The 14,235-nt window shown below is 37.0% G+C and overlaps 1 protein-coding gene across 1 annotated transcript in view; it reads left to right on the top strand.

Annotated features, from left to right (window-relative positions):
• Positions 1–14,235, top strand: part of stard13a (StAR related lipid transfer domain containing 13a) — a 73,689-nt gene that overhangs the window by 6,319 nt on the left and 53,135 nt on the right. The window contains exon 2 of the mRNA XM_084400607.1: positions 11,911–11,941. Coding sequence (XP_084256733.1) covers positions 11,920–11,941 — 22 coding nt within the window. The 5' untranslated portion in view covers positions 11,911–11,919. The remainder of the gene's footprint in view (positions 1–11,910; positions 11,942–14,235) is intronic.

The following is a 14,235-nucleotide window of genomic DNA, read 5'->3' as shown; positions in this document are numbered from 1 at the left end:
TGGAAATTTTACATTACAAAATTGGTATGTTGTAGTACCATGGTTTTATTTGAAGCATCTTTAAATAATTAAATACCATAAATATAGTAAAAAGTATATCAGCAAGGGAGACCCAAGGTCTAGGTAGGACCAAGGAACGGACCGGAGCACACAACGTTTTAATAATTTATTTAATGTCCTACCTAGACCTTGGGTCTCCCTTGCTGAGTGACCATAAATATAGTATTTGAGTTTTATTGATATGTACATATCATAGTTAAAGTACCATGGTGTTTCCTCTTGTTTTGGATCATTTATGATATTTTGATGCCTGCTGGTGTGCCATTAGTTCTGATGCCTAGTCATGTATGTTTTTGAAATGGTTGCAATGGAGAACATCAATACTTATTGCAAAAAAGCTAATACCTTATGCAATGAAACTTCTGTAGACGTTTATCTTCAGATCGTCTGTAGAAACTTGTTAGTTTTACTGTTGTATTTGTTGTTTAATAAGCTGTGTGCAAATTTAAAGAACTGTACATTATAAACTTAGTTATGTTTTAAGATAGTATATAGCCTACAGTTACACTATATTTTCTTCTCTTTACTTTATTCGAGTGATCCAATTCATCCAGGACTTCTGCTTTGCCCTGATATGTATCTCCATAACGTCAGAAACACCCAGCACGAGTAAATTGATGTGAATTTAAGACAAAATGGATAAATGATATAGTAGGTGTAAATTGCGTAGCTCTACATGATGCATAAATGGCTTCTATGGGGTGAAACTCCTAGTGTGAAGAACATATTAAACATAATTACTGACACCAGCTCAGCATACTGTACGAGACAATCAGCAGTCATGACAGCATAGTGGAATGTGTTGCCATGTGCGTTTAGACAACACCCGCAATTAATTAAGGATAATTGTTTTGGAGTAAACCTGCGGTTACTTTTCCATGGTAAAATCCTCTATTTTGTTATTGGTTGACAGAATGTGCCACCTGGCCCCCAGCTGAAACCTTCTGAAATCACCACCTAAGCCAACAGTGCACAATCACACTGCGATTTTTGTGATAAAAACAAAAATGTCTTTCTGAAGTTCCATAGTAAATTTAGTGAAATTTGGGGTCGTAAGATTAGGACGTATTAAAATTTATCAAAATGTATAATGTTAAGACTTCTATTTCAATAAATGCTATTCTTTTGAGCTTTCTTTTTAGAAAAAAAAAAAAAAAAACATTTTCACAAAAGCATAATGCAGCACAACTGTTTTCAACATTGCAAATAAGAAATGTTTTGTGAGGAACAAATAAGCATGTTAGAATCATTTCTGAAGGATCACGACTGGAGTAATTATGCTGAAAATTCAGCTTTCCTATCAAAGGAACACATTACATTTTAAAATATATTAGACTTGATTTTAAATTGAAATGATATTTCACAGTATTACTGTTTTTACTGTACACTGTAAAAAAAAATTACATCCCCAAGTCAAAAATTTCAAGTGACCGATAACATCTAAATTTTTCAATTAGTCTGACGTATTATTTCTCATTGAGCCAATGTTAACAGACTATTGCAACAAGAATTTCACTTGGGCCAATTGAAAAATTTAGATGTTATCGGTCACTTGAAATTTTTTATTTGGGAGGGTTAGAGGGTTGTATTTTTGATCTAACAAATGCAGCCAATGGTTAACATAATATTTGAAGAAAAAAAATACTTAATGTAATATGTAAAAATATTTTCTTCTCAATTGTTCTTTGTGAGTCCAATCGATCTAGAACTGTGAGCCATTAAAGGCATGGTATGTGATTTGTTCCAGTTTTTATTTTTTTTATGCTGGTTGAAAGTGTCTTCACATCCTGATAGCAATCACAAAGTTAAGTGGTCTAAATGTATTTATATTGTCTATGGAAGGCGTATAGGACCATAAAATGTTCATCCAATCATTCAGCCAATCATTGCATGTCCTATACTTGCCTGTCAGTGTATGCATTTTCATACCTCCGCGCACCCTGCTCACACAGACATCACACGTCATCAGCGCGTTTCATGCTATGTAGAGTTAGACCAGCCTGATCTCACGGCAAATTCGTACGAATTCTACGAGGTGGCAAATTTGTACTAATTCATACGACCTCACTCGTACGAATTAGTACGTTTTTTGCTAAATCGTAAATATTGTACGAATTGCCAATTCGTATGAATTCTTACGAATGACCTACCCCTGACCCTGCCCCTAAACCTACCTATCACGTGATATTAGACAAATCGTACAAATTCGTACGAATGAGGTCGTACGAATTCGTACGAATTAGCCAATTTTCCCACACTCGTCCAATTCGTACGAATTTGTCGTGAGATAGCGTTGGTTAGACAGTCACCGCAACCCAAAAAGCAGCCATAGTTCCTCCTGAACCAAAATAATGAACTTATGCTGCGTTCACGCCATAACTACTGTAATATGGAAGAGATGGAAACCTGTGACATTATATTAGGAATAGTTTGTGATTAGAATTTTTGCATTTCAATGGCAACACTATCAACGCCGAAATGAACCTGCAGCAGCCATGTGGTACAGGTTAGTGCTCTTTAAATTATTTATGTTCATTATTTTTGTAATGTTATGTTTTTTGAGTCGAGAGGTCATTAAACGGCGTCTCTCGTGACGCTCTGCTGACTCTGCTGTGTGCGTTCATGTGTTTTGAGGGAGGCGTGGCTTTGGAGACGCTCTGAAGGGAGGGTGGGATCTTATGCTTTCAAAGCTAGCTCGCTATTGCTAGTCGCTCCGAAAATTGCCTTCCCTACCTTTAAGTAAATTCCTATATAACTGGTAGAAGCCACTCTACCGCAGTATTACCTCCAGCGAGAGGTCTTTGGGGTTACTGAAGTGGTGCCCTCACAGACCCAGCGCAGTGTTCAGATGTGCAGACTGTGTCCGATTCAAGCCGGACATTCCTCCAGAGTCAAGCGGGAACTTTGGAGACAAACAACCATTGTGTGATGGGTGAGGGTCTTTGAGAGAACGAACAAGGGGGACTCAAGAGCTACTGAGAGGGAAGAGCATGTTTTTAACACCCCAGTTCAATCCAACACACACACACACCCTACCGAAATAGCTGCTTTACATGCTTGTGTCCATTGACTTCAGTCTGTTGTGGGTCTTGAAGACAAAAGTGGTATTCTTGATGAGGATGTAACTACGGCCCCTCCGTTTGGAGCAACATGACATATTTGTTCCATAAAGCTTTTGTACAGCATGCTATATCTGAGAAAAACACAAATTTCAATGGAGAGGATGTGAGGTCATATGGCTGTCACCCTGCCAAGATTATTTCCACTATGCATAAGCTGGCACAGGGGGATCTTCAGTCTGTTGATGTGTAAGCTTGAATCAGTGACTCTTATTGGGGAATGGGGAGTTTTGGAGTTTCAGTCCTTGTTTGCTGTGATGGCAGTGCAGAATCATCTCTCACGCTGAGGTCCAGACTGGACAGAATACCTGTTGTTTCGTTTCTTCTTGAGTGAAGAAGAATTTGTGGTTATCTGACAAAGGTAGATGGGATACTTTACTCCACTCCTCATTGTCACATGATCCTTTCAATATGCTGATTTGGTGCTCAGGAAACATTTGTTAGTGCGATCGATGTGCTTCTTAATGCTTTTGTGGAAACTGTGATACATTTTCAGGATTCTTTGATGAAGAAAAGTTCAAATGAATAACATTTACTGAAATAGTAAAGAAATAACATTGTTACAAAAATATTTTGATCAATATAATGCATCCTTGCTGAATAAAAGTATTAATTTCTTTAAAAAAAAAAGTTATAATATAATATAATATGGCATGTATGCGTAAATAACGTTATAAACTTCTTGTGTAAATGTATCTTGTTTTAAGGAATTTTTTTGCAGTTGCTCTTTATTCTAAGAGTGCCTTTACTGTCATGTTCAATTGCATGAGAATATACTTGAGTCTGTTTCAACAAAGGGTTTCTTGTAGTGATACAATGTTTTGAAGGCCTTAGGTGATTTTAGCTCTCTTGAAACCAAAAAAGTCCTAGACGTTTCTTCTTAGGGTCTTGATGAATGAAATCAAGTGTGTGCTGCTGACACTAATGGAATGAGGTGTATTTACAGAGCAAGCAGTCAGGCTGAAGCCCAAACGCATTAGTTTGATCAATCCAGCAGAGAGAGCCCACACTCCTTTCTGACACAGATAAAATCTCCCAATCTTATCAACAAACACTGGCATTTCGTTGTAGTTTGATTTGTGATACATGACGATGCAAATGCAACCTTGAGTCTTCAAGGCTATTGAGAAAAACAGCCCTCACCACATTCGATCATGTTTACATCGCCTGTGTCCTTGAAAGACTCTTTCCCATGTTAGTCTCTTTGTTTGACTTTCATTAGGTGGTGCTAGATAAGATTTAGATTGTGTGCGTGTGTGTGTGTGAACAGCAAATGTAAGGTGGAGTGTGCACATCCTCCATGTTTGCCTTTACATTAGAGAAAATGTAAGTCCCTCAGATGGATTCATTTACTGTAGTGTGCCTGAGCTCTCCTTTTGTTATGGCAGTTTGTTTTGTTATGTGCCTGAGCTCTCCTTTTGTTATGGCAGTTTGTTATGTCACAGAGAGTATATTTTTAAATCTAATTTGTGTGACACTCACTCAATGCTTTCTGGCATTTCTTTGCTGGAAGGATTAGTGGGTCATTCCCTCCATGGGAGGTTCTAAACATATCTTATTTGTTATATATATATATATATATATATATATATATATATATATATATATATATATATATATATCAAGCCAGACAATTTATTAGATACACAGTTACATTTTTTAGCGTGAAATTACAGTATATTCCAGGTTAATAATTACATTACTTTCACAGTAATTCCACAGTAGGACTTCTCTTGTAGATTTTACAAAAATTTCCAAGAGTGCAGTTAGATACAATATCATACTGTATTTCTATATACTATGAAGGTACCCAGCATGCAGTGCGGCATGAGTAGATTATGCTGTGGAGTTTCTTGATTCTTGTTGGTTGCTGCTGAACTTATTTTTGGTTCACTTTTAGCAGTTTGTTAAAACTTTTAGTCAGTAATGTTCAGAATTTACATTCTTTATTATAATTATTTGTTGAGTGTGATATGTCGAGTATTGATGTCTGTGCATCATTAAGTGATGGAAGATAAAAAATCTTGTTGCAAGATGATGTCACACATAAGATGAAGTCAAAGATAAATCTCAGCAGCTGCTTTACTATTGTGAATTATCCATCAACAAACAGTTATGAATTTGAAAGAAGAAATAAAATAATAATAAATCTTTATGCTGAAATAATGCTAATAATATTATAGTTTGACTAACTTAAAATCAGCAAATTAGCTTATTTTATATTCTAACTTGTTTTTATTTGTCACACTTCTGAAATTTGAATATGAATATACAAGGTCCAATATCCCAAGCAAATTGAAAACTAATCACCATTATGGTGACTTTAAAACAATTACAGAACTAAACAATGTAATTTCTTACTGTGGCATAGTTAAAGAAAACTTTATAAGGTGAATTAACAGTAAAACAAGAGCAGTAAATTACTGTTATGTCAGCATAACTTTGCTGTTGATTAACAGTAATTCGTAAGAAAATGACCCAGCATGCATTCATTTCACTGTAAATTTCTGACTACAGTAATTTATTCTAAAATAAAACTCTTTAATCCTGTAAATTCCTGGCAATTTTTTTAGTGTACAATGAAAATTGTATTAATCTTCACTGTATTCACTGTAAAAAAACAAAAAAGTTTTATTTATTTATTTCCTATCCAATATCAGTGATCTAATTACAAATAAGGAACATTGTGTTCATGTTTATATGTGTGAATGAAGAGGTGGTTTCAGAATTAATGTTTAATGATGTTTTGTAGTAGTGTATAGTCATATCAGCATCCTTACTCCGTTACTTGTCTGTCTTCTGGTTTTTCTTTCCGTTTGAAATGTCTTCGGGAAACTAAATGGATCCAAAAAAAAAAAAACAGAATCAGGCAACATCATGCAATGATCCAGATATAATGATATCCGTATTATTACTTTTAGAGCCTTTCCTTTTATTTACATTAGCATAAGAACTGTATCTCATGTACCTTGTTTAACTTGATAAAGTGTGTTTTTGTTTGTTTCCTTTTTAACTCTCTGTTCATTAATTCACTCTTTAAATTAACTAATTTTAGAAAGAGCCAGAGATCATACGGCCTGACTTCACCCCTTGTGATCCAGTGTGACATTTCTTAACCTTGTGACTAGTCCCGGGTTGAGTTGGACCAGTCTCCTGTCTAGAGTGAGAGCTCACAGGAGGGAAATAAGGTGACCGTGCTCATTCTAATAATTACATTTAGACCAAATGCAACTTGATGCGAATTTCTCTCATTTCATTTCATCGCTTCATGGCCGGCCCTCAGAATCAGGTGGAATCAGGTCTGTGATGAGGATTCAGATGTTGAGATTGTGTGATGTCGATGTTGTCAAACACATCTGGGGATTAAGGGCGGATTAAGTACATTACAGAAAACAATGACCAATGAGATTGTCCTCAGAATGCTACATCCCTCACGGTCTTTTAAAACCCCATCTGCGGAGTGCCGACCTGTCAGTTAATACAGGACATGCACCTCAGAACCTCTTTCTACCTCCATTTTATTGATTTCTTTATCCTAAAGTCAGTAAGAGAGTGTGAAAAACTGTTTTATTTTCTTAAGGGGGGTTATTATTTGAATTATCTTGCAAATGAAGATAGAAATAACTCGGTACACAAAGGATTAGGGTTACAAATGGTGAAACCAAACCCATGCATGCATGCCTCATTTACAGAGCCATTTGAGTAATATCTGTTATTTCCAGGCTCTGTGAGGGGTGGTGTGTGAAATTCAGGCTAGCGGTAAATCTGCAGCGGGGGACATCCATTGCCTGGAACTCAATTTTGAGTCAGGCAGAGGTTGCAAAAATGGCCCCACTTTCCCTTAATGCCACTTACTCTTATCATCACTCTCAACAAACAGCAAACACAAAAAACCCAGAGTCTGAGGTCACAAAACCATGAGACATAATGCTCTTGAAATCTAGTCAGATGTTTTATTTGTTGTCACAGTTGGGTCTCTTTAACATCTCAGTTATTTCTCCTAAGCAATCAGATTAAATAGAGAGCTAATTGAGATGTTACAGTAAACCTAACAGTAAAGCACTTGACTGTGTTGTTTGTGTACTTCACATTTGAAAGTGAGTGTTTGTATCAGAAAGCAGATATTGCAGCATATCGCAATGTTTGTCTTTGTGCGAATGTGCATGTGTCTTCGTATCATTTTGTTTTGTTTAATGCATATGTTGGAGTATAAGGTCGTGGGATCATACCAGGTTTCTTGGACTGAGTTTATTTTTCCTCGGCTACCGCTGATAAAATGCAGCTGTCCAAATGTGTCTCTGAGTGGTGAGCGAGCCGTAGAGGGTCGAACGCATCCAGCCTTGCGTCCAGCCATCTGCAGGCGAAAACAGATAACTGGTCTGTCCTCCCCCAACCTCTGGGTCGAGAAAATAGACCAGGTCACGGTGCGCTTCTAGACGAGCACGCTTTTGCACAGCTACATTGTTCTTTCTGGGTTATGTAAACATAAAGGAAATTAGATTATTTTGTTACAGAGAAACCTGTAAATTAACCAGGCTTTTGATGTGGTGCTCTGTCCTTAGTTCCCTTTTCCTGGGATGAAGCTTTCTGAGGCCAAAGAAATGCCTACAGCAAGAACACAGACAAAAACGCTTGTCATTGTAAGCGTGTGGTCAAGTTGAACATACTTAAGCGATAGTTCACCCAAAAATAGTTCACCCAAATTTTTTCTGTGGAACACAAAAGAAGTTTTTTTTAAAGAATGTCTCAGTGTTTTTTTTTATTGTCCATGCAGTAAAATTCAGTGGGATCCACAAAACTATTGACTTAGTCCAATGTTGTTTTGGACCCCATTGACTTTTAATGTATGGATAAAAACATTCTTCAAAATATCTTTCTTTATGCTCTGCAGAAGAAAGTAAGTCATACAGGTTTGGAACGACATAAGGGCTATATAAATGTCAATAGTTTAAAGGGGATGTCTAATGCTATTTCATGCATTCTGACTTATTTACACTGTTAAAGAGTTGGACTCTCATGCTAAACATGGCCAAAGTTTAAAAAAATGAGTTGGAAGTAGGCTATGACGGATTATTTCTGTGCCAAATACACTCCTTCAGAAGTCTTCTAAGTTTTGGAAATGTATGGCCCTGTATGATGTCATAAAGGGCGGAATTTCAAAGAAGTGTGTTTTTGGTTGTATGGGAAAGATAACCTTGTTCAGCTTCCCAAAGAAGCGTTAGGGGAACAGTGGATGCAGTTAGTTTTTCCGGGGCAGCAAGTGTTGTAGAAGTGTGTTTGTTTGTTCCCGGCATTTCGGTGACAAATGTTTTATAAACAAGGCCCAGTTCGACGCTGGATTTGCAGATCGTTTGAAACTGAAAGATGGAGCGATCCCAGCGATAAAATATCCCGGTCATGAGTTCGAATTGCAAGCAAAGTCGGTACGTATAAGTGCATATAATCATGTAAACAACATGAACGTATAGTGAATTAAAAAAAAGTTATCCAGGGATAATGCGATGATGTATTGTGCGTGACTCTTTAGCTCCGCCCACAGCACGCCTCCAGGAACTCGGCGGTTTTTGGAAAGAATCAGTACAGCGCAGAGATGGGACCAAGTCATACATATGCAAGTCTCAAGTAAGTCTCAAGTCTTAACCTTCAAGTCTCAAGTAAGTCCCAAGTATTTTTTTCTTGGGCAAGTCAAGTCAAGTCAAGTCACAGGCTATGTCAAGTCAAGTCAAGTCAAGTCCTGTAGTAGGTCAAGTCAAGTCCAAGTCAAGTCACCTTATTATTGTAATTTTACCTGCAGAATCTGATCTTAATAAAGTGAAAAGACAAGATATCAGTTACTGTCAATAAATTACAATAATTTGGATTTGCATTGTAAATACTCATGTTCAGTAAAATACATCATGGAATCAAGCAAAATTGTAACTTCATAAAATTAATTATTTTTCACTTCTGCCAACAGTGTTTAAAATGTAACAAAGTTTAATGTTGTACGTAAACTGTGTTTACAATAAGTGTATTGTAATAGTCAAAACATTTTAGTAACTAAACTGAATTGTATTCGGTTTAGTGACAACATGTTACAATGTTTACATGGTACAATTTCTGGTAAGCTACGCTTTTTTATTATTTCAATTCAATTATTGTGATCTGACTTAATATTGACTCATTTGGATAAATATTAGGTAGGCTACACAAGATAGGCACTAATTTTTCTCAAGAAAAAAACAACTCACCTAATGCTGTAATCATACAGAGAGATATAATGCGTTTTTTATTATAATAACAACTTTATTTAATGATAAGTAAAAATATAATAAATATGTAATATAGTACACATATTTAGCAAAATACTTTTTCTAGCCAACTAACGTGCTATAGCCTATATGGTCATCAAATGGCTTTCCTGAGGTAAATGTTATGTGACATAATTGTTCTCCAGCTGTTTTATTGACCCATTTGTTTGATTGATTGGTCGATATTATGTATGAGGAATATACATTTCGGTAAGTTCAGCTGTAGGCTACTGTATCTTTCAACATTGTTCATTCGTGTTTATTTACTAGCTAGAGATGATCGGTTCACGTGCTGCGCTAGGGATCTGCGTCACATTTACAAGCGCCAAAACGGTATTTATTGTTTGAATTATTTCGTAATAAAAATGACAGAATCTGAGAGCTGAGATTTTTTTATATCGTAACCTGCTCTTGTGTCACGATTTTTCTGTGCGTGAGAAAATGAATGAGAGCGTGTGAAAAGTCAGTGTCGCGTGTGTCTCACGGTGAATGCGTGAGAGTTGGCCGCGCCCGCGATGTTAATGGTGCATGTCTTGCAAAGCGCTGTTCGTCTTTTGCCATCTTGTGAATAATTCTCGAAGCCGAAAGCGATGACCCTCAGTACCCCTCCGGCTGACATGTTGATGTGATATCTGATCTAAGTGGGCGTGGTGTGCAAGGTACGAGAGGGCGCGACTGATGATAGTGTAGTGATCCAGTCATGACCACGCTATTCTCAGCCTGCGCTCCAGCTGGGTAATCAACTTTATTTTTTAAAATAATTTATATATTTTATATTCAAACTGAAAAAAATTATGTGATTAACACTCAAGTCATTCAAGTCATCGTGTCTCAAGTCAAGTCAAGTCCCGAGTCTTTAACTTCCAAGTCCGAGTCAAGTCTCAAGTATTTTATTTTTTGTCAAGTCAAGTCACAAGTCATAAAAATAGCGACTCGAGTCGACTCGAGTCCAAGTCACCAAGTCACAAGTCCCCATGTCTGGTACAGCGTATATGTTTTTTATAAATCAAACCAGTTCATGCTATTAGCCTCTATACTTAGCATACCTTGTGACAGACAGTGGTAAGAATGCATTCACATACTTGTGTTTAGGGCCTAAAGATGGTATAGCCTACAAGTAAGAAATAACTTCTGCCTTTGGTGTCAGAGGACTGTGATTCTGTCTGAGCTATTGCATTCTCCTCTTTTCAGTTTGGTCTTGCTCAAATTAACTTGTGGTCTGTGAGGGAGTGGATCTAGAAAAATGTGATCTTTCCCCTATTCCTTTGAAAAGAACATTTGTTCAGTTCGAACTGTACAGTGTCAACTAACACTTTCATGTATTGTTGAAGTTATTCTTGGTCAGACATCGAGGGCCAGCATTTCCTCTGGGTCCTTTCTTTATTTAGAATATCACATGCAAGCCCGATATGTAGGTCGTATCAGAAAACTATTATTCCTTTAGCTAGTCGAGTGGCCTTCATTCTCTCCCAACTAGATCAGTTCATAGACACCCCTGAGACTAGCTAAGAATGAGGGTCAGAAACAACCCAAAAATAAACGCCCGCTTCACTAAAAGTGTCAATATTTTTAGAGCTAGAGGTTAAACCCTTGATTAAAGAAAGAATGGGAGCCTATTAAATATGATATTTTTTTTACTGCGTTAAGAAAAATATTTAGCAATAATGTATTTTCAACAATCTACTTACTTTGATGTTAGTACTTAATGCTGGTACTGAATTGTGTTTACATGGTACTCCGAGGTGTGTTGGTATATTTATACTTTCAAGGCAATAATTGACCCTTTCTCGCTTGCTGGACTGAGGTTAGCCGGTCTATTCACTTTGTACAGACATACTGTAGCTCTGAAATCAAAGACTAAAATAGACCGTCCATTGATTGCTGAGTAGGATCTCTGTCTACTGGCTCTCTTGTGTAATTGGAGCCTTCAATCAATAAAAAAGCATGAAATCAGCACTCGCTGGATTTCGGAATTGAAACAACCTCATCAGCTCTCAGGACAAGTATTCCTCCTAAACCATCCCCACACTGTAAAAAAAAAAACTCAACTTAAATCAACTGGATAGATGCTGATTGTAAAGGCTCACACTTTCTGTGATACCTTTTCTGCTTCTTCTAAAGACATGTTCTCTTTTATAGACTGTAAGCCAGTGTAAAGCCAACTATCATTGTTGGAATGTTGATGTTAGTTGATGATGCTCATGAGTTTTTAAAGAACGTTTCTCACGCGATAAAGAGACATTTTATTGCCATCTGTCTGAAATTGAATGCATTGCTGATGGCCTTTTGAACTTTGATGGTACTTTTTGAAGCTGTTATTGTTGCCGCATTCATGTTTTCAGTTAACCTCTGGAGGTCAAATGTCAAAGTTGAAGTTTATCTGTGGTCACTTTCTGCATATCGTCAGTAATTAGCATTTTGTTGTTTTTTTTTCTCCCTAGGACAGGGTGATGATGAATTCAAACTCACCAGGTAGGCAGACCTTTATTCCCATTACCGATTCCATTCCTGTTCCTATTGTAATTCTTATTCATACAGATTCCAGTTTTGTTTAGATTCTACTTCCCTTTCCTTTTGAATGTTCCTGCTTCAGTTTCATAGACTCTTCTGATTCCCATTCCCAATTGTGTTTTTTTTTCATTCGCATTCTGTTTCCATTAAGTTTTGTTTTTGTTTATTTCTGTTCCTATTCTTTTAATTGTTTCTGTTCCTATTTCCATTTCCATTCATCTTTCCATTTATCTTTTTCCCTTCCGTTTGTTTCACATTTGTTTCTGTTTTAATTCCTGTTCTTGTTTCCGTTTCGAGTTCCATTTCCTTTCCTGTTTCCACTAAAGCTTTTTTCTTGTTCCCGATTCCAGTCCTACTGACATTCCCGTTTCTATTAACAATTTTTTTTATTTCCTATTTTCATTCCCACACACTTAGAAGTCATAGAATGTCTCTTCACAGGCATCTATTTCAATGCATGACAGTAAAATAGGATTTCTGGGAATGACTTCTCAGGTCTTTCCAGTATGTCAAAGCTTAGCTTTCCAAAAATAATGACAGGCTGTTTTCACTTTATGCCACACACGCTGGTAAAAAAAAAAAAAACACTTTCACAAAAGAATCAACCACACCACAGAAACCACACAGAGAGGCCTTAAATGAACAGCTGATAATGAGAAGAAATGAGAGAAAAGAACATGTTTTAGATGGCTGTTTCTCCCTGGCTCTATCTCTCTAATTAAGTCTAATTTCCATGACTTTGTGGTTGCTGAAGGTTTTGTGATGTCCTGCTTAGCGTTGTGAAATAGTTTTTGTTTCATGCTTCTGTGGCCTCTGGAAACGTGAGCTAGAAAGTCTGGAGAAGGAAATGATGTTCAGTTTTTAAATGTATGTGTTTTTATTTAAAATATTTGAGGCTTTGTTACAGATTATTTTTAAAGGTGGTTTGATAACTACGTAGAGACATGTAACATTAGAAAATAGCATGCGGTTTCCATGTCAGCAAATGTTTTTGTCTATTGTACAGAGACAATCTTTGCAGGAAGATTTGAAAATGTTGTGATTGACAGTGTCAGGCGTCAGACTGCACAGACACTGGCTCGAGTGAGTAAGTGTCGGACCAGCTTCAAGTTGTGTGTTTATAAAGGACTCAGGTTTACCTTGGACTCCCAGTGAAACAGGACCATTATCAGGAGTCATGTCACGTTACTGTTATTGAGCAGCCTTGGGGAAGTGTGTGGATGTGTGTAATGGGCCCCTGGAGGGCCCCTTGAGGTCAAAGGTCATGCCACTCTAGGCCTTGAAATGGCCTCTCACATAACCTCACTGGCGACGAGCACTGCGTGTGTTGAAAGTGCTTAATATATTTGACCGTCAGAACCCAGCCAGCAATTTTGCGTTTAAAAGTCTAATAGTCCAAACACAGCCCTAACGTCTAGGCTAAAACAAGGCAAAATTTGGGCTGTCAGTGAAAATTTTATAGATGTCTAACCATAGCCCAAGAATAGACTAGTCATCAATTAGATAACATGTCAAAGAAATGAAACCAAACACCTTGTAATCACTGTTGACTTTGCTTACATGATGGGATATCATACATCTCGCAAGTTATTTTGGCAAAAACGACATGCAATCAGATTCAAGGTTATTTTGGCTATAGAAGCGCGTTGGCGTTTGCAATGCCAAGGTGATGGGTTCGATTCCCAGGGAAAGCAAGAATTGTTAAGAATGTGAATGTGTACCTTGAAATGCAATGTAAGTCGCTTTGGATAAAAGCGTCTGCCAAATGCATAAATGTAAATGTACTCATAGCCGGACTACATCGGGTCTATTAACCTAGACGGTGAAATGATGGATATTGCTTGTTGGGGTAAGCGGCTAGATTATGTGTGTTTGTTTGTAGGAATCTGGTAGGAATGTGTATATCTATAGGTCATATCATTGATTTGTTTGTGTTTGTTGTGCGATGGATGATGTTTTAGCTAACACTCTTACTCTTAACTTTGACAGCTGATAAGCTACTGTTTGTTTGTACCTGGCTGCTAGCATACTGGAGAATTGACAAAAAAAATTCTAAGGAAGCGCTGCAATTAAACTTTGCAGATCCCAGGAAAAAGTTAACCACAACCATTCAAAAGTTTGGGGTCGTTGAGATTTTTTTAATGGTTTTGAAAAAACATTTGAAAGAAATGTATTATACACTTTAAAATAAAATATTAATTTTTATCATTTGTTACTTCCCTTTTATTGCCGATAACTTATTAAGTGAATTTAGG

The sequence above is a fragment of the Rutilus rutilus genome (genome assembly GCF_951802725.1).
Source record: "Rutilus rutilus genome assembly, chromosome: 25".
Classification (NCBI taxonomy): Eukaryota; Metazoa; Chordata; class Actinopteri; order Cypriniformes; family Leuciscidae; genus Rutilus; species Rutilus rutilus.
This window is presented reverse-complemented; position numbering and strand designations above follow the sequence as displayed.